This window comes from Pinus tabuliformis, chromosome 2_1 (genome assembly GCF_031772625.1).
Source record: "Pinus tabuliformis cultivar Carrire ecotype Pingquan chromosome 2_1, CPIR1, whole genome shotgun sequence".
Classification (NCBI taxonomy): domain Eukaryota; kingdom Viridiplantae; phylum Streptophyta; class Pinopsida; order Pinales; family Pinaceae; genus Pinus; species Pinus tabuliformis.
The window spans coordinates 249,423,806-249,449,726 of NC_142299.1; the positions used below are offsets into that span (position 1 = coordinate 249,423,806).

The 25,921-nt window shown below is 36.3% G+C and overlaps 1 protein-coding gene across 1 annotated transcript in view; it reads left to right on the top strand.

Annotated features, from left to right (window-relative positions):
- The first annotated feature begins 4,436 nt into the window (after window positions 1-4,436).
- Window positions 4,437-25,921, top strand: part of ULT1 (Developmental regulator, ULTRAPETALA) — a 52,615-nt gene continuing 31,130 nt past the window's right edge. The window contains exons 1-2 of the mRNA XM_089402517.1: window positions 4,437-5,135; window positions 20,561-20,885. Of these exons, the coding sequence (XP_089258643.1) occupies window positions 4,856-5,135; window positions 20,561-20,885 (605 nt within the window). The 5' untranslated portion in view covers window positions 4,437-4,855. The remainder of the gene's footprint in view (window positions 5,136-20,560; window positions 20,886-25,921) is intronic.

Below are 25,921 nucleotides of genomic sequence, written 5' to 3' on the forward strand. Positions count from 1 at the left end.
CGATGCTACGCGGAAGTGTGCAGAATACCTGAAATGGTGACCAAAAATAGATTGGAGACAGAAGGCCGTTCCCCCATAACAGAAAAACTGTTGCTGTTTCTGCAACATACCAATGAGAGAAATAATTGCTGGATGTATACATATTGGAGATATTACAGAAAGAGCCGTGGAGATAATAAGAGACAGCCTGTTGATAAATATGAGCCACGAAGCTACGCCGAGGTGGGCAGAAAACCTGAAATGGAGACCAAAATAGATTGCAGAGGCGTGTTGGAATCCTGGAAAATATGGTGATTCCGCCATGTCCAGATGTGCCAGCAAGTTAAAATGAAGAGTGCGCGCCAGGAGGGCCGTTGAGTGCTCCACCAGAGGAAGGCGTCCAGGACAGAGGGAAAGGAGCGATGCGTAAAACCATGAGAGAGAGAGAGCTCAATCCAAATTGATGAGGAGGCTGTGCATTCAAAAAACATGTGGAAGTTTGATTCAGGATGAGCAGAGCAGAGAGAACACCTGCTCGGACCATGCCAACCTTTTCTCTGGAGAACCTCCCCTGTCCTAGATTGATGTATGGTATTGTCATGTTTTGTTGTTTTTTTTTTGTTTTTTGTTTTTGTTTTTTTCAAGGTAACATATCTCGATGAAAACCCCCAATCCACTTCCCATCATTTCAAAGACGTTATCTAGGCTAAATCCTAGATTCTTCATAGCTTAAGGGCATGTCAACATTAGGGCTCAAACTTATTAGAACACTATACTCATTATGAGCTCAACATGTCACTTATGAGAATCAATCATGAGTGGGGAGAATAATTTTCCATCCAACAACCACGGGAGTTAGACATAATTGATAACAATGTCTTTCTCTATCTCTCACACACATATTATATTTTTTTGTTTGTTTGCATAATTAATTTCCTAGAGAAACCTATCCAATACTTCCACTAATTTCGAAAATAGTACTCAAAATAAACCTATTTTTTCTAAAAATTCAAAACTTTGTCAACAATATACTCTTTAAATATTTACTGTTAGAACACTATACTCATTATGAGCTCAACATGTCACTTATGAGAATCAAACATGAGTGGGGAGAACAATATTCCATCCGACAACAACTAGAGTCAGACCTAATTGATAACAATGTCTTTCTCTATCTCTCACACACATATTATCTTTTATTTTGTTGCATAATTCATTTCCTAAAGAAACCTACCTAATACTTCCACTAATTTCGGAAATAATACTCAAAATAAACCTAATTTCTAAAAATTCAAAACTTTGTCAACAATGTACTTTTTAAGATAACTCAATGAGAATTAAGTTCGATAGGAAAAAATGACACTCCTTTTAACCATCAAAATTAAATCAAACCAAATTAACAAGTTATATAACTTATATCATAACATCATTCTCCTAAAAACACTTTTAAACACACACACACACACACACACACACATATTTTTGTTTGTTTGTTTGTCAAGTTGTATGTGATGCTCCAGGTTTGACCTGTGGCTTGAGCCACGACCCATGGGCATATAATCCGTCAAAGTCACTTGCGGATTTCACTCGGCATAGCCCACACCAGCCATATAATCCGTCAAAGTCACCTGGGGATCACACTTGGTGGATCGCACTCGGCCTTGGCCACACCAGCCCTAAGTTGACTAGATTTTTTAGCATCTCTCCTCCCCCTAGCACAGGGCATGAGGTTTGATCCTGGGACGCCTTGGTAAGGAGGCCCATCCTCAACCAATTGTGCTACTGTGACTTACCATTTATTTTTATATTTTAAAATTGAAAGTTATTATAATTATTTTAAATTTATTATTCCGACTTTTAATTGGAAGACCACTTGTAAGAGTTAAAAAAAAGAGAGAAGAAGAGATAACAAATGTATGTTAAAGCTTAGATCCATCTTAACTTTGGATCTATTACCCTAGATCCATTTTAAGAGGAGGCCCATCCTCAACCAGTTGTGCTATTGGGACTTACCATTTATTTTTATATTTTAAAATTGAAAGTTATTATAATTTATTTTAAATTTATTATTCTAACTTTTAATTGGAAGACTACTTGTAAGAGTTAAAAAAAAGAGAGAATAAGAGATAACAAATGTATGTTAAAGCTTAGATCCATCTTAACTTTGGATCTATTACCCTAGATCCATTTTAACTGGCATCTACCAAGCCTTAGAGGGACTCGACCCAGGTAGATATGGAGTTAAAATGGATATAGGTTGATTTTCTTATTAATTATAATTATAAATATAATTATTAATTTTATATATTATTTTATTTTTGTTTGATGTAATTTGGCCAAATCAAAATGTTTTATTGATAATTATTTTTATTAATTATTTTATTTTGACCGAGTCAAAATGTTTGCATGATCTTACAACATCTATAGATATTAGGATGCAGATAGGAAATTATTTTTAACCTTTTATTATTTTTTAACTAAGCACACATGTAAATGTTTACAAACATTTACACCACTACAACATCTCTCTCATACCTTTTTGCCTTTAGATTTAATTATAAAAAAGTTATAAATTAAAATATTTATAAAACATTTTGATTTTGAAATGATTTATGATTTATGAGCCAGTGGTATTTATAAGTCATGACATTGTAACGAAGTTTATTTACAACTTAATAATATGCATGGTAAAATTGGGGTGAATATCCATGGTTAAGAATCTTGTTATATTGTAAGTTTATTGTAAGTTTATTGTAAATATTAAATTTTAATTACAAAAATGCTATAACATAACATTAAAATAAATTATTTATAGAATATTTGATTTTGAAATGAATTATGGTTTTAGAGCATGTGATGTTTATAAGCCATGGTATTGACCCATAGTATTGTAACAAAGCCTATTTAGAAGTTAATAATATCCATGGTAAAATGGGGGTAAATATTCATGGTTAATAATTCCATAGTATTGTAACAAAACCTTTTTAGAAGTTAATAATATCCACTGTAAAATGGGGTAAATATTCATGGTTAATAATCTTGTTATATTGTAAGTGTTAACTTTTAAAGTGCTCATTAATTAAATTTAAATATGGTTATGAATTATTATTTTAATTTATATGGTAAAATGGATATCGACTTATAACTACTATTGATTTTCTTTTATCTAAAAAATGGTTAGCAATTTTATTAATAAAAACAAAATTCCAATATTAAAAATTGAATTTAAAAAATGTTTAGGTCTAACATCTGATGCCGACATATCTCTCCTACATAGAGGGGTCAATTCTTTTTTCATTCTAAAAGAGGTTTGCATCTCAAGAGTTGAGATATTTGATCCCACTTGGCTGACCCTAAGGCGGGTCACTTATTTAAGGATTTCACAAATTTTAAATTAACCAATTGTGCTGTCCTTGTGACAATTATAATTATAATTATTAATTTTATGTTTTATATAATTGGATTAAATCAAAATGTTTTATTAATAATTACAAATATTAATTGGTCCCTCTACATTTAGTATATTTAAAGTTAAGATAGATCTAGGTTAATTTAATTATTAATTTTATATTATTTTTTTTATTAATAATTATAAATTTTTATTTTATTTTTATATAATTTGACCAAATCAAAATATTAAACAAAACATTACAACATCTCTATCATATTAAACCTTAGAATAATAAATATAATTTTTTAATAAATGTTTTATGTTTTATATAATTGGATTAAATCAGAATGTTTTATTAATAATTACAAATATTAATTGGTCCCTTTACATTTAGTATATTTAAAGTTAAGATAGATCTAGGTTAATTTAATTATTAATTTTATATTATTTTTTGTATTAATAATTATAATTTTTTATTTTATTTTTATATAATTTGACCAAATCAAAATATTAAACAAAACATTAGAACATCTCTATCATATTAAACCTTAAAATAATAAATATAATTTTTTTAATAAATGAAAAACATATATATTTTATATTTATGTGATCTCTGTATATTAAACCTCAGAATAATAAATATAATTTTTTTAATAAATAGAAAACCTATATATTTTATATTTATGTTGAAAAGTACACTGTCAAATTAAACCATACGAAATTAACCCAAGACTGAATCTGTTACGTCATTAAAGACCGAAAAAGAAAAACCAAACATGTAAGTCCGTACAAACCTGGATCCAAATTCAGCCCCAACAACCCAAAGGAGAGAAACCCCATTCAAGGTCAAAACCTCCAAATCAGCGTTAAAAACCATGGAAACTACTCGAGATATTTACAGATACAGGTTTATGGTAGAAAGGCAATTTGTGCTTTCCTCAAAGTTTACCTACTCTGAGCTGTAAAAGTATATTATGGGACCCAAGGCCTTGAAAAACAAATCATACTCATGCATTGGCCCATAGGCTTAACCCTATAAAATTAGTAGATATATGGTTGAAACGTGATGAGATGAAATGACATGACAATGAAGTGGAAATAAATATATATTAGCACATAGAAAGGAATAACAATGGAGTTTGTGCCATTTTCACAGATAAATGGATCGAGTACAATGAATGAGGGGGGTGATCAAACGAAATGGGATTCCATGTACCCATGATGAAATTATCTCAAACGCTACGCAGCGCATAGTTTGACAAATGGCACGAAGAATTTGGACCGTTGTGCTGGCAAAAGCAATGCTAAATTGCCTATGACATGAAGCGGAAATGGAGCCTCAGATGACCCATTTTCTGTTTTGGAGTGGCAATTAATGCAAAGGGCTGTTCGAGCCTGGTTTTGCAGAGTTGGGGTCTGAGTTTTATGGATATAAATAAATCCATGGACTAAGTTGGGTTCTGTATTTTCTTGAAGGTCGTAGATATGGAAGGGCAAAGGACTAATAACAGCAATGGTAGGAACGGTATGAAGGTGAAAAAGAGGGAGGATGAAGGATGTGACGATTGTGGGACAGATGAAACGGAAGAGTTTTTTAAGGATGAAGATCTGGATCAGATTTCAGAATTGAAGAGAGGGAATGGGTACATTGAGATGAGATGTGGGTGTACAAGTCCCAAATACGGGGATTCAGTTGGACGGTTGAAAATTTACCAGCAAGGAGATTTTAAGGTTATATGCGAATGTTCCCTGGGTTGCACTGAGGGTAAGTAGGCTTACATTGCATTTCGTGGAAATTTAATGTAGATTGATTCATTAGAAGGACATTGCTGACGTTTCTGTTGATTTTTTCTATGGAAATGCATGGTTCTGAAAATTGTGAAAAATGTTTTGTTATTTTGGTGGAAATATGAATTGGGTTCCCGATGATGATGAGTCGTGCACGTTTTTTCTGATGGAAATCTGTGATTCTCTTTGATGTCAGAAGGGTTAAATAAATTATATTCACATAGGCACTGTGTTCTTTTCCATGCATGTTTCTTTCAGTATTTATTCGGTCATCTGATTGTCTGATCACCTATTTTCTGTATTTGTTCAAGGTTCTGTCTATGATTTTATTTTAGATTTTCTGCACATGGTTTTGGTTGCATAATGTATCTTTCTGTCTCGGACTTTTTGTTTTTGTTGGATAAATAAGAGAGGGCTTAGATATACAATGATTTGAAATGCTGTTAGGTATCACGTAGCTCCTTGAAAAGGAACAGGGGTCAAGCCAACGCTACCCAAAACAATGCTGCCTTGGTTGGTTTGAATGCCATTGGTAGTGCATTCTAAGTGTTGAGAAATGATCAGTGCTGAATATGCCTTTCGAGTTATTTCTATTGAAAGGGATTGCCGTTTTTAACATATTGATTGAACGATCCTATTAGATGTCAAGTAGCCCATGATCCTCTTTCCCTTTTCATGCTAAGTGCTGAGCCAGAAGTATAACTTTGCTGTCACGATATAAATTCTACTCCTTCCATGGAGTCCCGCAGACATCAGAAGCTGTGGTGCTTTGTAGCTGTTGCTATAAATTTGATCACTATGAAATTGCAGATGGGATTAGCAATCAGAACTTTCGTCAACAGGGGATGTGTGGCGGTTAGCAGCTTTATTGATTATTCTTATTTTATCAGCTATATAAAACCTAAAATATTAACGTGATGTTCCTTAGTCCCGCAGGTGACCTATTGTTCCTGTACAAACCCCTCCCCATTGATCAAGAAAAAAAGACCAGAAGATTTATCTGCTTTGTTTAATAGCTGCCCCTAGCTATACTTTTTAAAAACCTATCTCCTCCCAAAGCCCTCATTTTTCATTTTCAAATGAGGAGAAGCAGGGCAAGTGGCAAAATGAGGACTTTGTGACAAGTGAAAACATTTTTTGTGTGTCCGGAGGTCAAATTTCTAGCCTGGAGAACCGCTGTTTCAGCCTGGAACAGAGGAGGGAGCTTGTTGGAACTTTGGGAGTGAGTACAAGTTTGTATTTGATGTTCTCCTGTGGATTAAATTTTTTGGTTTGAAGTTTTCACTTTCAATGATCAAAGCCTTCCATTCAAGGATTGAACCCCTGTGTTGATGACGAAATGAATCACTCAAAAGTTCATATGGTGAATGGGGGCAGCCAAATAGGAGGAGGAACCAGAAGTGCAGCTAGAAGTGAGTTTGGAAGCACATACTCATTGAAAATTTAGTAGAAGTTGCAGAGGGCTCTTTTGACTTAACAGGATTCCTTTCTTCAAGTTGTGACCAAAACAACAAAATCCACAACTAAAAGCAATGGTTGGTCACAAATGCATTTTATTTTTTTGTTGTCAGAGTTGTGGTAAAATGAAGAAAAATCTTTTGGGCATCAGTTGCCATTGAGTTTTATCTTGAATCAAATTTGGGAGCGTCACAGAGTAAAGTTAAAGGGTTTTGCTGAAATTAGGAAAGAAGTTGGGATTTATTCTTTTAAAAAGTGCACTGTATGGACTATAAAAAATGTATAAAATGCAATCACATGAAGATGCTTCCTCCCACATTTCTCATTTTATTTCCAAAGGGAGATGCTTAGAAAGGCTTTAATTATGGAGAGTTCAAACTTCAGATAGAGGAGATGAGAAAGAGGTCAGGGTAAGGTGGGAAGCTATTAGCTGACAACCATTCATCAACATTTTCTTCTAGTAGTTGATCATTCTTGAGAGTCCAAGGATTCAACTTTTCAACCTGACTGGGGGATGTAAGTGGATGGTAGATGACATTGACTCACATTTGTCATTAGGCTGGGTTATTGGTTCAAAGCAGGTACACACATATTTATTAGACCACATATGTTAATGGACTGAATCATTCAGTAAAGCACCATGACAGACTTTATATGGATATCAATGATCATTTTTGGTAAATGCTACTAAAGATGTGCCAATGTTTATGTACAACCTATATGCAGACATAGATTTTCCTTGTATTGGAGAGGATGAGACTTTGAATACATGTTGGTTGAGGGAGAGCTGCCATTTGCAGAGGATGTCAAATGGTGATTGGTAGGAAAATGGTCATGCTCACAGCCATTATAGTAGAGGACATCTGTTATGTAGACACAATTACTCCTGGTTGCAAAGAACATGAGACATTTGGCAGCATGTTAGGCTGAGTGAATGTTACAATTCTGAAGAGGGTTCCCATCATTCAATAGATGTGGGACCATATGAAAACACCTTTGCACATGGCAGCCTATGCACTTAATTTTGATTGTTAATATGGAGTTGCCTGGGTTAGTGTCTCCTATTGATGATGAAGATTCAATAGGTAAAGGGTGGATTTTAAACTTGCGACCGTGAAAGTTGTGGATAGGATATGTTGACATCATTTTCTTGTATTTGCAGAACTTAGTGCCCTCAGTGAAGATCAACTCACTATAGCCCAAGAAAACCTGATTAGGTGGTGGCGGTTGCATGGGGATGGAGCTCTAGAGTTCCAGCTAGCTTGCTTGTTTGTCTACTATTTGAGATTGCTAATTCTTCTACTGTTTAGAGGAATTGGTCCACTGATAGCTTCGTCCACTCTATCAAGAGACAAACATTCGTTGATTTATGCTTTTTCCCAAACAATTTGTACATATTTGGAGGAATATGCAGGTAAGGGTGATCAAATCTATCCTCTATCCTGGGATTTAGTCATAGCATGCTAGTTAGGTGAACTTTATGGGCTATTTACTGTAATATGTTTTTTTAAATTTTTTTCTTATAAATAAAATCTGCCGATCGGCAAAGCTTTTATTGAAGTGTAGCCGATTTTTATAATAGTCTTATATTCACCATAATTTTCATAGATTAGTAAATTGTGTATTTAAATTTTTTCTTAAAGTGTCACCTTATGCAAATGTTTTGCTACTCCTAATTATAAGATTCATTTAATGTAATATACTTTGTAAACTATTTTTTTTTTGGTGGAGCTTACCTCCATTTTTGTTGTTGTTTTGGATCAACTCCCTTGGTGCAAAGCATGGATTATGATCGGAACAATAACCAGAGATTACTAAAGCACAATAGAACTATAAGGGAAATCAGCAACAGAAGACACAATTAGCATTTAATATATATATATATATATATATATATATATATTTTAATTCAATATATCCTTGCAACACCCCTAGACAGGCTGAACTCCCTCCCAGTCGACTCTACCACAGGGAGCCTGATCCTGATGGACCCAAGGAGAATTGAACCCGCACCTCATGACAGAGGGCCAATGACTTGGTAGGGGGGCTTCAACCAACTGTGCTATCCTAAGTTACCAGGATTCGGATACGGATACGGATACGGATACGGATCCGGATCCGGATCCGGATCCGGATCCGCTAGTTTTTTGAAAATCTAAGATCCGGATACGGCAAGGATACGTCACGTACAATATATCTATATATCTATATATATATATATATATTTATATATTTATATTTAAACTTTTAAAAAACACCTTAAAGCTAAAAAATCAAATACTCCATGAAACCATCAAACATTTTTAGAACATTGAATGATAAAATCATAAATATGAAGATTAAAACATTGAAATGGTTGCCATCTAATTCATAATATCATGATTCATAATATCTGATGGCAAAAGTCAAGTTATAATATATTAATATTATGATTATCCATAAACAATTAAAAATTAAATTGTAAAATTAAATACATTAAAAAAAAAGTAAATTTAAATTTTATATACATTTTAAAAATTTGAATAACATATATTAAATATTAATATAACTATTAACTGTTATTATAATTTATTATGTTATATAAGTTATAAGTTATAACATATATAATTATATTATATATAATATAACATATATATATATATATATTAAATAATATATATAACTGTTATATTAATATATAATATATATTATAACTGTTCAGCGTTATTAATATATAATATATATTATAACTGTTCAGTGTTATTAAACATAATATAACATATACGAAATGGTTTAAACCGATATATATATATATAAATATTAAATAATATATATAACTGTTATATTAATATATAATATATATTATAACTGTTCAGTGTTATTAAACCGATAATATAACATATACGAAATGGTTTAAACCGATATATATATATAAGCCGGATCTGGGTTTACCGTTTATCGAAACCATAATGCAGTTTTTAACCTAGAAAATATATAAGCCGGATCTGGGTTTACCGTTTAACCTAGAAAATATCTGCGTTTTAACTTTTTCGGCCACCTATCACCGCTTCCGGCAGCCACAGTCCGGATCCGTATCCAAAATCTGCTTGCCGTTTCCAAAACCCGCGTTTTTAAAAATATACGTATTTTAAGCGTATTTGGGAGTATCCGTATCCGGATCCGGTTCAGATCCGTGGATCCGGCAATACTCCACTTGCCTGAGCCGGATCCGGTAACATAGGTGCTATCCATCAGGGCTGACACAACTAACATGTTGCTTCCATTCATCTAAAGTTTCTCTTCCTACTCTGCCATGCTGCTTTTCTGAACAAGACAGTCCAACGGTGAAAATGGAGCAGTACTTCAAGATACTCTTTTCTTTTCTTTCTTCAGATTGTCAGGATTGTATATTCTCCTAAACTAAGTAGTTCCCAACTGAATGATTGTTCCAGTTGCAATCTTTTCACAACTTTTGTTTACAACTATCTAAAGTTGCTGAATAACCATTTCCATCAAGAACATATTAACTGACACAACTACTGATAACTATTGGTAATTCCTCAAAACATTTCTAACACTTGCTGGTTGATTAATCTTTGCTTATTGCCCATTTTCTGCTATTCTGGTAGGGCATCCCTACCACTTTGTTGCTTGGTTATTCTTTAATGGCATGCCTATCTATCTAGCTGTATATTCCTAAGCCTTTGTGGCTTCCATTTTATCAATTCATATATCCATTATAGAATATATTGCATATAGCTTTGATTTTCTAAGTAGGTCAATAGGACTCTAGGATGGATTAGATTGCTTTTTGTTGCCTTGCCATGTTATTTGTTTGATCTGTTGGTGGTGATGAGTTGAATAGAAGAAAGTTAATGTCTGATGGGTGTCAGGCCTGTGAATAGGTTTGGGTGAGGAACTCTAGGGCACAATTTAAGTATAAGGCATGGTATATCAAGAAAATTGTTGTAGGTAGCAGTTCTGAAAATAATATGGCTTGACTATATATAAGATTTAGCGCTTCTTTTTGTCTCTTTGGTAGCATTTGTATTAACTTGAATAGTTTCTAAGGAGTGGATTGACATGGTAGACTTTCAAGAGGAGAATGGAGGATAGACTTTTGTAGACTTAACAAACTCAGCTCTACTGGTTGTGTGTCAGTTTGCATGATAGCAGTAGGCCTTCTACCAACTAAAAAGAAAATGCTATCCATGTTCTTATTTTGAATATAAACCATTTATTACCAATGAAGAAGTATTCTTCTTAATATGTGAACATTGGTTGCATGTCTCAGCAATTCAAAATGCATGGAACTGAGAAAAATGGATGAAGGTCTTTTCAATTATTGTGTGGATCTGTGGACTGTTGTAGACTTAACAAACTCAGCTCTATTGGTTGTGCATCAGTTTGCATGAAAGTAGGCCTTCCACCCACAAAAAAATACTATCCATGTTCTTGTTTTGGATACCAATCATTTATTCCTAATGAAAAGTATTCTTCTTAATGTGTGAACTTTGGTTGCATGTCTCAGCTATTCAAAATGCATGGAACTGACAAAAGTGGATTTGATTCCATACTTTTCAAAAAGTAGGCTCAAAGATAGTGTGTGAATCAACAGTTAGTAAGCTTGGCTTGTATGAGATTCTCGTTTCTCAAGAAGCCAGAGAAAGATAACTTCTGGTAGAATACAGTCTACAGTGTTCTCCATCTTAAACTATGGATGGAGATCTTTTCAATATTATTGCATGGTATGATCCATGGACTGGAAAAAAAGTTGAACATGGCATGAAACTAGTAAAAGGCTTAGGGTCTTCGAGCCATTATCCATTTAAATGCAACTTGAATGTAAAGTGTTGGTGTTATATTCCATAAATCAATCATGTTTTAAATTTTGGGTTTGTGTTATTTTCCATATTCAACCATGGTCTAGGGACGAATTGAGATTTAGGGATGTATGGAAGCGCCACCCCCCTTCTCCCCCAGTTTCAGTTGACAGCATAGGGGAGGTCACCATAAAACATGTGTGCACACCCATGTGTGTGTGAGTGGTGTAAGGACATTCATTTTTTTAAACAAATGATTGACACACACCGATTGTAACATCCCTTTTGACAATTAAAATGATGATTTATGAAACTGTCTGTGCATGTGAGAGTGGTGAAAGGACTTTCATTATTATTTTTTTAAACAAATGATTGATATACATTGATTGTCACATCCATTTAACAATGAAAGGGATAAATTGCGAAACATAGAAACACTAACTGTGAAATAGGATAATGGTTTCGGGTACTTGAGCAGTGGGTTAGTACAAACTGTTTGTGGAGCATACAAGTGGTTTCCAAAATTCAAAAAGGTAAAATTGTATTTATATTATCATGATCCCTTTATTGTCAATGGGGTTGTGGTTTAGTGGTGAAAACAGTGGGGTGTCAGATCTCACCGAGGTTCAATTGCAGAGGTGCAAATAATTGATTGGGGCCAGGTGCAAGTCTCAGGTGACTTTGCCAGAACAGTACCCCCTTGTTGAGACATCTTAGATGAACAAAGATTTGTGATTAGGGGCTTTCTCACCTAGGAAAATGGGCCTACTTGGGGTGCTTGAGATATATCTAGGCTAATGTTAATGCCCCAAGTTTAAAAAAAGCATGTCCAAATGTGTGTGTGAGTGGTGTAAGGACATTCATTTTTTTAAACAAATGATTGATACACACCGATTGTAACATCCATTTAAAAATGAAAGCGATGAATTGCGAAACATAGAAACGCTAACTGTGAAATAGGATAATGATTTTGGGTACTTGAGCAGTGGGTTAGTACAAGACTGTTTGTGGAGCATACAAGTGGTTTCCAAAATTCAAAAAAGGTAAAATTGTATTTATATTATCATTATCCCTTTTTTGTCAATGGGGTTGTGGTTTAGTGGTGAAAACAGTGGTGTGTCAGATCTCACCAAGGTTCAATTGCAGAGGGGCAAGCAATTGATTGGGGCCAGGTGCAAGTCTCAGGTGACTTTGCCAGAAGAGTACCCCCTTGTTGAGACATCTTAGATGAACAAAGATTTGTGATTAGGGGCTTTCGCACACAGGAAAATGGGCCTACTTGGGGTGCTTGAGATATATCTAGGCTGATGTTAATGCCTCAAGTTTAAAGGAAGCACCTCCAAAAATGTTAGTCACTATGTTGCAGGAAACGTGGGGCAGAAGGGCGTTTCCGTATGGAAATGGGTACGAAATGCGGAAACGCGTTTGGTACGGCCCTGAAACGCGTTTCAGGCCGTACTGCCACGTTTCACGAAACTGAAATGGGGCCAGTACAGCCTGAAATGCGTTGCAGGGCTGTACGACCCACGTTTCAGCATTTACTTGTGTTTTTTTTAATTTTATTTAATTTTATTTGTTTTCTAATCTATTATTACGCTAGCCTAGTGACTTCTAGTTGCTTCCAGATGCGTATCTAATGTTATAAAAGTGAACTGTTGCCCTAGTGTTGATATGCAGTTCATGGTAATGTTAACTTCTTAAAGTAAAAGTGATATTCAGAATGAAAATGAAAAATAAAGGAGAATATCACTTTGAAAATGAAAAATAAAGGAGAATATCACTTTTAAAATGAAAAATAAAGGAGAATATCACTTTTACTTAAATTTTTAAATTTTATTCTCCTTTATTTTTCATTTTAAAAGTGATATTCTCCTTTATTTTTCATTTTCAAAGTGATATTCTCCTTTATTTTTCATTTTCATTCTGAATATCACTTTTACTTAAATTTTTAACATTACCATGAAATGACTCAGGATGTTTGAGAGTGGTTTCGCCCTCATTGGATTTCATATGGAGAAAGTAGAATTTTAGATCTCACTCAAAATCCAGCAGACTTATCTATTTTTCAGGATTTCAGGATTGGGGGGATTGCAATGTTTCCATTGGATTTTATCATGTACTAGGGTATGGAACTTGTATTTAATCAAGAGAACCAAACCCTCTATGCAAGGGAGACTGTTAAATTGGCAACTAGGGCCAAACTCCATGTGGGTTAGCTTATTTCTGGCAGCTGATATTTTTATTGGATCCCTCTCGTCGAGAGGTGTAGGATTGATCCAAAGATCATCCGATTCCGATAAGTATTTATGGAGATATGAATTTATTTTGTTTATGTAATTATTATCAAGCCGACCTGCACTTATGTAGGCTCTAGAAGCCCAACCGACGTGTCTATTCAACCTTACGCTTTTAGTATAAATAAGAGAGGATTTGGAGTCATTATAACAACATATTCTTCAAGTGATCTCCTCCTCTCCATGCCTTGGCTTGTCTTCTGCGATTTATAGTTATGTTCTATCTGCAGTTTATCTTAATGCTGATGTGATTGCTAACTATGAAAATTTAAATAAATTGCTCTAGCATAGAACATACCTAATCTTAACATGGTATCAGAGCGAAGGTGAAGACAATGCCCAAGCAAGAGTGAAAGAGCAATCACCGAAGACAGTTGGGACAAGACAGAAGGATCAATGGGTTCCTCATAATTCACCGAGGGTGAATTCAAAGCAAAGAATGTTATCAGAATGGCGCAACGGAAGATTTTGATGGTCCATCTTAAGATCACTTCATTGGGAAGTTCGGATCTAAGGGTGGAAGGAAAGGCGGATGCCTTGTTGAAATAAGTTCGGCCGTTATGCGAAGGAGTGTCCGAATGGCAGTGACACATCTCTTGATGAAGATAACAATCATTCCTGGGACATCTTCAATGATCAAAAGAATGACTGGTAATGCAGGTCATCAAGGAAATGGTCGACTCTTCCACGAAAGCAAGGAACCCCAAAATCTCTTTTATGTACCTGATCGAACCTAATGTCCATCTCGGAAATGGAAGTCAAAGGTTGTAGGGTGGCACTTATCGATGGAAAGGTACGTGTTTGAAAATAGATCTTTTAAAGATGTTTTTGAGTTCAGGGTTGTATCAAGTTGCAGGAAGTCCACTGGGGACCATGTCCATTGACTCAGCTCTAGAGGTCTGTGAGTCAAATGGTGTCTAGGATGCCTGAATTCAAAAGGAAGCATGAAGGTACATGTCTGAAATGTGCCAAAGGAAAATATTATAAGGGTACCATTCCCCTCATGCAGCAGGTTCACAAGTTTGGAACAACCCGAGGAGTTTGAGAATCATGATCAAGGAATCTCATGTATACAAGTGGAAGAAAGCCCTCTATGGCTTGAAGAATAACACCTCGGGCATAGTATGAGAGGATTGATAGCTGTCCAATGTAGCTGAGATTCACTAGGAGTGAAATCGATCCAAAACCATTACTCGAAGGTTGTGGATGATGAACCTCTCGTACCGGCACCTATGTCTGACAGGTGCAGACCCTCTCATTTATAGGAGACAGAGGGAGTTGGATTCTGAATGCGAGAAGATAAGCTGCAAGCTTGTGACTGCCTCGAGGATCCTAACTTTCAGAAGTTATATGGTAATGATGTCGGACCAGATTTGGGAAATGCCTCTGAGTTTCATAAACTCATTCGCATTGATGTTCTTGGAGAACCTTCGTCCGGACATCTGTGTTGCAGATAGCATGGTGAGCTCATATTTGGTTGAGCCTCACTAGATTGGTGCCAAGAATCTTCTAAGATATCTTCAGGGCACAATCTCTCATGAATTGAGATACACTGCCGGAAATATGAAACCACATGATTATTCGAATGATGAGTGGGCAGGCAGTATGGAGGATCACTAGAGCACTTCTCAGTGCTGTCTGCCTCGATATCCTGGAAGAGCAGAGGAAGCAGAAGTTGGTGACTCTGAGCACCACCAAGGTAGAATACATTGCTGATAGTATGGCCTTCTGTGAGGCAGTCTGGTTGCTAAAGCTCTTCAGTGAGCTGTTTGTACACATGATGAATACCACTGTGAATCTCTGTGACAACCAGAGATGGGATTCGATTATTGAGGAATCCCGTATTTGACAATTGCTCCAGCAGATAGACATCGATTATTGCCTTATCTGGGATATGGTAAGTCGATGATCAAGGAGGCTCCATCACACTGAGATGTTGTACAGGACAGAGCCCTAAGGAAAGATCAAATTTGTGATTTTCCCGAACGACTTGGAGTCGTCGAGAGACCTTTGTAAAAGGGTCCTACATGCTGCATACATTGAGCTCTAGGAGCTTTGGGGGGCTTGCAGTTCTATTGGAGCAACATACGACCACAGGGTGACTCACCCTCCCCTGGTGGTGCGCACTGAAACAAGATGATTCACTCTCTTGTGGGACAAGATGATTCGCTCTCTTGTGTAGCAGGATGATGTGTTCCCCTGTGAGACCTGGATTGATGTGTTCTCCATGGCGATTGTAGCAGGATTGATGTGTTCTCCTGTGAGGCCTGGATTGATGTGTTCTCCATGGCAGCCTGGATTGATGTGTTCTCCTGTGAGGCCTGGATTGATGTGTTCTCCATGGCAGCCTGGATTGATGTGTTCTCCATGGCAGCCTGGATTGATGTGTTCTCCATGGCGATTGTAGCAGGATTGATGTGGCGATTGTAGCAGGATTGATGTGTTCTCCTGTGAGGACAGGATTGATTAAGTTCTCCTGTCGAGGCTTCCTACCCATGCAGTCTGGGACTCATGGGAAGTACCTCTCATCTGATCAATGAGCAGGGAAATGAAGATAGGGATGGACGCATTGTTGTATCTACCGTACTCCCTATGCTAGGATGTCCTCCATTGATCTGGGATCAATGATACTGGTCTGGGACCAGTGGTACATACTCCGAGACTGACTTCGTGTCAGTGCAGTACTGGTCTGGGACCAGTGAGAGTGGTACATACTATGACACTGACTTCGGGTCGGTTGAGACTGGTCTGGGACCAGTGGTACACTCTCTAAGACTGCGATACTGGTCTGGGACCAGTGGTAGGAGTGGTACTTACTATGAAGCTGACTTCAGGTCAGTTGAGACTGGTCTGGGACTAGTGGTATGCACTCTGAGACTGACTTCAGGTCAGTGGAGAATGATATGACTCATTCTCGATCAATTCTTCTTCTTCATAGTTCAGCGGAGATGAGCAGAGCAGAGCAGAGCCAGCAGAGCAAAGCTAGCAGAGCTGAGCTGAGCAGAGCAGAGCCAGTAGAGCTGAGCAGAGCAGAGCCAGCAGCGCTGAGCAGAGCAGAGCAGAGCCAACAGCGCTGAGCAGAGCAGAGCAGAGCAAAGCCAGCAGAGCTGAGCAGAACCAGCAGAGCTAGGCAGAGTAGTGCAAGGCACTAATGGCAGAGATAGTACAGTCGTACATATGGATCAGCGGATGGAGTTCTCCCTAGTTGAGAGGGAGTGTTAAATTGGCAACTAGGGCCAAACTCCATGTGGGTTAGCTTATTTCTGGCAGCTGATATTTTTATTGGATCCCTCTCGTCGAGAGGTGTAGGATTGATCCAAAGATCATTCGATTCCGATAAGTATTTATGGAGATATGAATTTATTTTGTTTATGTAATTATTATCAAGCCGACCTGCACTTATGTAGGCTCTAGAAGCCCAACCGACGTGTCTATTCAACCTTACGCTTTTAGTATAAATAAGAGAGGATTTGGAGTCATTATAACAACATATTCTTCAAGTGATCTCCTCCTCTCCATGCCTTGGCTTGTCTTCTGCGATTTATAGTTATGTTCTATCTGCAGTTTATCTTAATGCTGATGTGATTGCTAACTATGAAAATTTAAATAAATTGCTCTAGCATAGAACATACCTAATCTTAACAGAGACTCCCAATAATCAAGAGAATGTAGGGTACTAGGGTATGAAACTTGTATTTAATCAAGAGCATTAAGGTCATTTGACTATGTAAGAGGAGACTCCCAATCAAGCACGAGACAAGAAAATAGAAATTTCTCGTGGCTGATTTTGGATATTTCTATTTTCATTATGTGATTATTCATGAGTAAATGTGATGCAAATTTAGATACTTATAGTTTATGCATTGACAATTGACAGTTTTATCATAATGTAATAAATTAGAATGTATCATATATGCTTTATGATTGCACATATTTCTTAAATGTCCTAATATATATATATATATATATATATATATATATTCGCGTTTCCCCGTTTCCAAAATTTGGGGAGGTCGCGTTTCGTATCGCTTCCCGTTTCGGAAACTCGTACCCGTTTCCCCGTTTCGTGCAACCTTGGTTAGTCATTTCTTTTAATTTTTAGAACTTCCCTAGGGGGGATATCTACTCTCCCCCTTTGTGGATTGGGGGTTGCCTAGGCATGCCATTTGTAGGGGATGTCCTCATATAAAAAGTCTCCACCTGCCACCTGCCCCAGTTGAGCCAGGCCTGTGTCCCTTACCCCCCAGGGGTTCTCCTTGTGAAATACTGGCTTTGCATTTAAATTTAAAGAAAAAACCCAATGGAAATCCCTAGAATTTGTTCAAACAATAATAAATTTGATTAGAAGCCGCTTGTAGTTTAAAAGTCTGGTGCCATCATCGATCCACAGAATGGGTTCTCTGGTACTACTTCTGCTATTTCTAATGGAATGTGAGAATATTCTTTAAAGAAGCCTGCTCATATTTCATCATTCAGTCCATAAAGTCTTAAATGAAAGAACCTTCTTAGTGTTGCATGTGACACTTCAAAAAATTCTTATAATTGTACATTGACCTTAGCAAATCTAGAAAACAGCAGTTTACAACTGTCTTAAGTTGAAAATAGATGACATTTTTTCAGATTCTGTCCTAAAAACATCACATCTACAGGACAATATGGCTTACAGCTGAACTATTGTTGGGAACAACTAGAGCATCACCATTTTATACCGCTACCCTATATTAGCTTAAATTGTTATGGCCTTAAAGTGATTAGTAACTGCCTCAGCTTACACCATACCAAACGGCAAGAAGCCAAATACATTAGATAAAAATATAGTGCCTTCTATCAGAACTGTAATCAACTAATGGGAGTATAGACAGATCCAACCTATGTTAGATTTCAGCAGCAGATTTAGTCTATTAGCATCTAAGTATATTGCAAAAATCTTGTTGGCAGTTAGCACCTCCAATTGTCCAGTCATATATCCTCATATGGAATACATACAATCAAAGAATAATGTCATTGTATGTTTTGGCAAAAAGTTGAGGATGATGTTTGTTGGTCCTTTTAAAAATCAAGGAAGTAATCAATTAAAACTCGTTCATACAATCCTTAGCAGGTTTGGTTAATATTTGAATAATTCATAATTTTTTTGGGTTAGGTAAATGTCTCTTTGTTAATTAAGTGGGCTCCAGCTTCTGTGTAGATGCCACAATGAAGGGGTATCTATCCTGTCAAGGTCATCCAAGACTTGCATCTGGCCTTGTTTATTGAGATACAGTGCACAGAATAAACTGCCTAGGCAGCTAAGGCTCAATTAAGAATGAGATACCACTAGATTGCATACAATTGGCCTCAGTAACAGGACAGCATGCTCTTGGGGAGATTGAACCCAGATCTTTGTAAAGAAGGCTCACTTGAGCACAACCTGGTTTGCATTGAATAATTCAGTAATGAAATTTGTATTTATCTGAAACCAAAATCTAATATGTAACTAGCTATATAAATGGCCATTACATTTTCTAGTCTGACTACAAAGTTGGACTTAAGTCGGTCACAAGCCATGTTGATTCCAATTAGATGAGGCTAATACTTGGTGATGGAGCTTTGGGATAGTGAAAGGTTCGTGAAAGCATTTATATCTTGCTGGGAGCATGTTCATTGTTTTACAACTGAATTGAAACAATTCCTCTTCTATAATCATTGTATTCAAAACATCGAAACACTTAAAAATAAAGTATGATGTGTAGATCTGCAGGTCATGTCTGCACGAAGACTACCAGTGGATAATAGTCAGACTTGGTTTTGGTGTCAAATGCAGTCTACGAAAATATGTAAACGCCCTTTGGAGCTTCAGCATAACCTACTCGATATCTCCTCTCCAGTCGGTTGAAAGGGACCTCTGCATAGTAAATATCCTGTTAAGCTTGAATGCTTGAACTTTTTTCTTCATAGCTTATGCATGCCTCTTTCAACGATCACAATGTTATATTATGAAGAAGGCTCATAATAGATGGATTTCATAGATTCAATTTTTAACTGATGTATGAGTCTCCAAGTGGACCAAGTGGTCAAGACCAGTTGCTATCTTAAGCTGAAGATAAGGTCCAGAACTTCATATCTTCAGTGTGATATCCTACGTCTATTCAAGTCTGCTTATACTGTAGTTACTAGTACCTTCGTATATCTGAAAATCGAAAGGATGCTTATAGTGCAGTCTTACTATAGGTGCTTATAGTGCAGTCTTACTATAGGTGCTTATAGTAGCTATTAGAAATGATGCTTATAGTGCAGTCTTATCTGAAAATGAGGTCCAAATATTCAGTACCTTCCTATTGGAAAGGATTCCTGTGAAACATATTTTTCAAAAGTCTTAATACTAGTAGATTTAGGGGCCATGGAATGTGGTCCAAGTAATTAATACAAGTTGCAGTGTTGGTTGAAGATGAGGTGAAGAGGACATATTAGATTAATGCGGACAGTTGTAGATTAGTTGACCAACAAGCAGCTATAAAGCAAAAAACAAAACAGTTACAAGCTGATGGTAGAGCTAACGTTTTTCTGGTGACTAGTGTATGTGAAGCTTTGTAAACTTCTTAAAAGCTTTTTCACTTCTACATGGGTAATAGGGTATCATGGCCTATACTTTGTAAGTTTGTATATTTGTCAGTTCTCATTTCTATACTTCCGCATAGGAAAAAGTTTATGGTAGATTCAGAGCTAAATGCATATACAGGCTCATGGCACTTTTTTTAGGTAACTAGTAGTAACTATTTTGTTGCAGACTGAACTGGTATGTTAGGTGCCTATAAAATAAATTGTTATGTAATACGTTTCTCATTATTCATTTATTTTTTCTTATTTAGGTGAATTAAGTCCGTCTGCATTTGAGAGGCATGCTGGACGTGAAAATGCAAGAAAATGGAAAAACAATATTTGGATTATCATTGGTGGTCAAAAAGTCCCATTGTCAAAGACCATGCTACTGAAATATTATAGTAATGGACCAAGGAACAGTAGAGGCCACCCGAAAGGTCATAACAAGCAATCTTGTCACCGTGATGAATTTGTCCGTTGTAGAAAATGCAATAAAGAACGGAGATTCAGGCTGAGATCCAAAGAGGAATGCCGCATTTATCATGATGCTTGTAGAAATCCGAGTTGGGAGTGTGCTGATCTGCCTTATGACAAGTAAGTGCTTATTTGTTTTATCTGATATTTTATAACTATAATTTTTCTCTTTATGTAAGAAAAGCATGAGACATTGACATCATTCAATTGCATATCATTTTGTTCCTGGAAGTTGCATGGTTTTGGAGGACTTCTTTTAAAGTTTGTTTTAAATATAATTTATCGCTTATTTTCATTATAGATACTCATTGTTAAAGTTGGAAATAGACTGTTCACTTAATGTACGACCAGCTTAGAGAGGTTAGTATTAGTAAGGAATCAGGATGATGTCCAGATTTATTATGCCAATAAGGAAATTGGTACACCTGTCATTCTTGTAGAATTTATATTTTGTTTTACGTAGATCAATCCATTAGTAAGCGATGGTTTCGAAGTTTTGCATATGATGTATAATGCCTAAATTGAAGAAACTGCATGCTACAGCCCTGAATAAGAATGTAATGCAAAAGCAGAAAGAAAATCTATAATTCTTTCCATGTTAAATAACAGTTATATGACATCCATACGACACAATTTAACCACTGTATTATACATCAAATAATAATGATGATATACACTGAATTCCAGTCATATTGAAAACTATTACAGTTTGTACAATGCACATTCTAAATTTTTTAAACTGAAACATAATTTGTATTAATAATAAAAATTCCCACTGCTGAGGCTTAGCAGCAAGCTACATGGTGCTGGTTTATAAAGATATCTGCAAACTTCGGTAATTTGTACAATTCCTTCCTCCCTTCATAAGATCGTGGGGAGAGAAGATGAATTTTCCAATGGTTGCTTATGCCAATTTCTTGAGTACATGGGTAGAACAAACTGATTACAAAAATAAATACAGAAGCAGAACATTTTTATGTCATGCTTTCTCTAACCCCTTTTCTGTTTGGCAGAAAAACAAGAGTTGCCTAATGTCCCAATTGAACATTTGTTTCTGCTTCATAAGCATTCTGGTCTTAGTTAGTTTTCCTTCCCTTTGGAGGGGAGGGATTTGGGGCATTTTTTTTCTCAGGGCTGTAGTGAAAGAGAAGGATTTAGTGGACTTTGAGTGAGCATGCACTTCAGGCTCTGCCTCATATTTCTCATGATCTGGCTCCTCCTCCGATTCCTTTACTTCCTCTTCTTCTGCCTCTGACTCTGCGTTTTCACCTTCTTCTCTACTCCGCTTCCTTTTCTTCTTCTTGGGAAATAGCCTTTGGATCCTTAGGGGATGAATTTAGATCATTGCCATGTTGGTCTGGTCTTGCTTGTTCCTCTTCGACCTCATTTTTCATATTTTCTGGATTTTCTATTTCCTTGAAGCTCCCAAGAACTTCAAACTTGTTGCTTGAGGAAGGTGGCTCATCTTGCAATGGTTTTCGTTGAGAAGGCCTCTTTTGCTGAATGTTTCTTCGCTTGCTTGGAACCTTCTTAAACTCAAGTTCCTTCCTTGGCTGCAGCTTTGGAGGAGGCTGGTCTTTGTTTTTTGAACAGTTTTGGCAAAATGTCTGCAAGCATCACAAACCATGCACTTGAATGTTAATTGCTCATAGTCTAGCACTTGATGGTGGCTCCACCCATCGAGGTTGATTTGCAGAGCTTCTAGGAACCCCTTCTCCAAAATTCAAATCCACCACCTCTATGCATATTCTTGCACAAGAGATGAATTCCCTTTGGATTCCGCTCTGTCTAAATAGTGACCATGCTTGTTCCACAAATATTTAGTGAGAATAGAGCATCGAAATCACTTCATTGCTGGACTGTTTCTCCCTTGATTGTTGGAAATGAAATGGTAAAAATAAGCGACTAATTTGCTCTTTTGAGTGCATGAGAATGTGAGGTAAGTGAAGGGTTAGGGTTATGGGGGAGGTTTGCACCTTGTCCTTGCTGTTTTTGGGATTCTTTAATAAAAGAACTATAATTTTGTAGAGGAGGATGCACCTATTGGGATTAGGGTACCTATTTCGAGATAATTGGGTTCTTCACTAAACTACACAATTCATTTGGGTTCTTGATAGAGGTATCCATTTTTGAATTTGATACATGAGATAGGAATTTAGGGCGGGTTTAGGGTACCCTAGCGCTAGGCATGTATACTTGTGCAACATAGCAAAATAGAATAACCAATACAAGGTGACATCTAATGTATAACTATATTTCATCATCATGAGGCATCTATAATGATCAATTTAGCAACTAGCTATCAGTGTTCTCTCCCTCCTTTACAAGAAAAGATTATGGCTAGTTTAGTACTAGAAGTTCCTGCAACATCTATCAGATGTCCACTAATGGGTGTCTAAGTATTAATTTGTGTACGTGTTTTTTTTTCTTTGTAAGGTTAGGTAGTCACTTTATATTATTGCAGAAGAAAAGATACATAACAGACGTCTAGAAGCTATTGGTTTGCCATATGGGAAAACAAATCAATAACAGAGTCTCAAAATTTTAACATTGTATATTGCCAATGTTACAAGTCTATCATCTGAAGTAAAAACGTATAACTAATAAAAACTTATTGCCAGATGTTAAAAGTCAAAACTATAACATTGCCAGTAAAAGGCTAAAACAAAAATGTAGGACTAGGCTCGCCTTACCATGTTATTTGGAAGGAGAGTCCACCTGGATTGGTGGCTGTGAGACCTTGTCTTCCTTGAATGAAGGTGAAGCGTGCCATATTCTTGGCCAACACTGAAGCTTTGCTATCCAACTTCTCCAGTTTATTCGAAATTTGGCACAGATCTCGCGCTCGAGCTCCTGTCGTGGGCAATAAGATCCTCATTTGTAATATCTTGACATATACTTTAGAGAGTTTGGAATTTCTTGAGTCCAACTTCTGTCAAAGTTATCAATTTTAAAGTTGAGCCTTTTGTTAGCTAATTTGTCTGCATTTCTATTTCCATTTCTCCTAACATGGGATAGAATGGGAGCTGTGATTCTTTCCAAAAACTGTTACCCTTTCTAAGCTATTATGAAGTCCCCAACTGCTTGAGACTTTAGAAGGCTGTGAGCCATATTGGTGTTTTCTAATTATCTGAATTATTGTTTTAGAGTGCCCTTCTATTACCAATTTTTGAAAATTGGTTCTTCTGGGGATGAGTAATCCCTGATCCAAAGCATATATCTCATCAACATTGTTATTGTCAATCTTGAGATTTCCTGAGTAAATATGAATTATGTCACCTAGACTTGATTTGAAAACACCCAAAAAATTGGCTGGTCCTGGATTATGTTTTGAGTCCTCATTATGTATATTGCCAATGTTATAAGTCTATCATCTGAAGTAAAAACGTATAACTAATAAAAACATATTGCCAGATATTAACAGTCAAAACTATAACATTGCTAGTATAAAAGGCTACAACAAAAATGTAGGCTCGCCTTACCATGTTATTTGGAAGGAGAGTCCACCTGGATTGGTGGCTGTGAGACCTTGTCTTCCTTGAATGAAGGTGAAACCTGCCATATTCTTGGCCAACACTGAAACTTTGCTATCCAACTTCTCCAGTTTATTCGAAATTTGGCACAGATCCCGCGCTTGAGCCCCTGTTGTGGGCAATAAGATCCTCATTTGTAATCTCTTGACATATACTTCTTAGAGAGTTTGGAATTTCTTGAGTCCAACTTCTGTTAAAGTTATCAATTTTAAAGTTGAGCCTTTCGTTGGCTAATTTGTCTACATTTCTATTTCCATTTCTCCTAACATGGGATAGAATGGGAGCTGCTATTCCTTACAAAAACTTTGGTACCCTTGGTAAGCTATTATGAAGTCCCCAACTGCTTGAGACTTTAGAAGGCTGTGAGCCATATTGGTGTTTTCTAAATATCTGAATTATTGTTTTAGAGTCCCCTTCTATTACCAATTTTTGAAAATTGGTTCTTCTGGGGATGAGTAATCCCTGATCCAAAGCATATAATTCAGCAACATTGTTATTGTCAATCTTGAGATTTCCTGAGTAAATATGAATTATGTCACCTAGACTTTATTTGAAAACACCCCGAAAATTGGCTGGTCCTGGATTATGTTTCGAGTCCTCATTAAAGTTTTTAGAAAACCAGTTGGAGGAGGAGACCAATAGTTGGGACTTGAAGAGCTTGACACATAAAGGAGTTTGAGACAAATGATGGATTAATGGAGATTTAATAGAGAAATAATGTGCTTTTCTTGATGATTTCAATCCCAATCTTGGGAGGTCCAGGAGATTAGCAAAACAATTTGTTTGATCCTATTCAGGATGGAGTGCCAGATGAAATCCATAGGAGTTATTTTATTTTTAAATATTCTTCGATTTCTTTCTTTCCAGGTTTCCCATAGGATGAATGCTGGTAATAGTTGCTAAGCTCTATTTAGTATTGGATTGAAGAAAGTGGTAGATCTCTATTCCTCTATGGTTGATAACAGGCTGCTTTTGTTTTGATCTGATTGTTGAAAGACAATAGCCATTCGATCTCATAGCTAAGAAGGAAACTCACACCTGTTCAATAGGTGATCAATAGTCTCATGGTTGGTGCAACAAGGGTGGCATATATGTTAGGATATTTAGACACTTAGGAGTTAGTTAAGTTCAACTTGGTCTAATGTGTCTGTTAGATAAAAGTGTGTTTCTTTAGTATGCATTGTAATTCGATGGTCACGATATGTTCTAGTCTAAGAGTGATCTGACGACCCATATTCTCCTCTATACTAACGACTATTGATTCATGGCTTAACACCTGATTGGTCCATGATCTCTATTTAAATGGCATGTCTAATGATAGATTGTGAACTCTCTTATTTGAAATATTTTCTTTTGTATGAATAAAATTGCCTCAAGTGGCTGCGTTGGCTAGGGCCATGGAGTTTTTCCTTCTTAGAGGGTTTTCACCATGTAAACAAACTGACATTGTGATATTTGTTTTGGTTGCGTGAGTGGTTACTGAAGGCATTCATCTTATACAAAATATCTTGTTTATCTGAAAATGGTATCAGAGCCTGTTTGAAGAACTGCTCCCATTGGTGATTGAGATTTTAATTTCGTGTTGTTGCATTTTCCAGATTTAGGGTCAAAACATGTCATCAC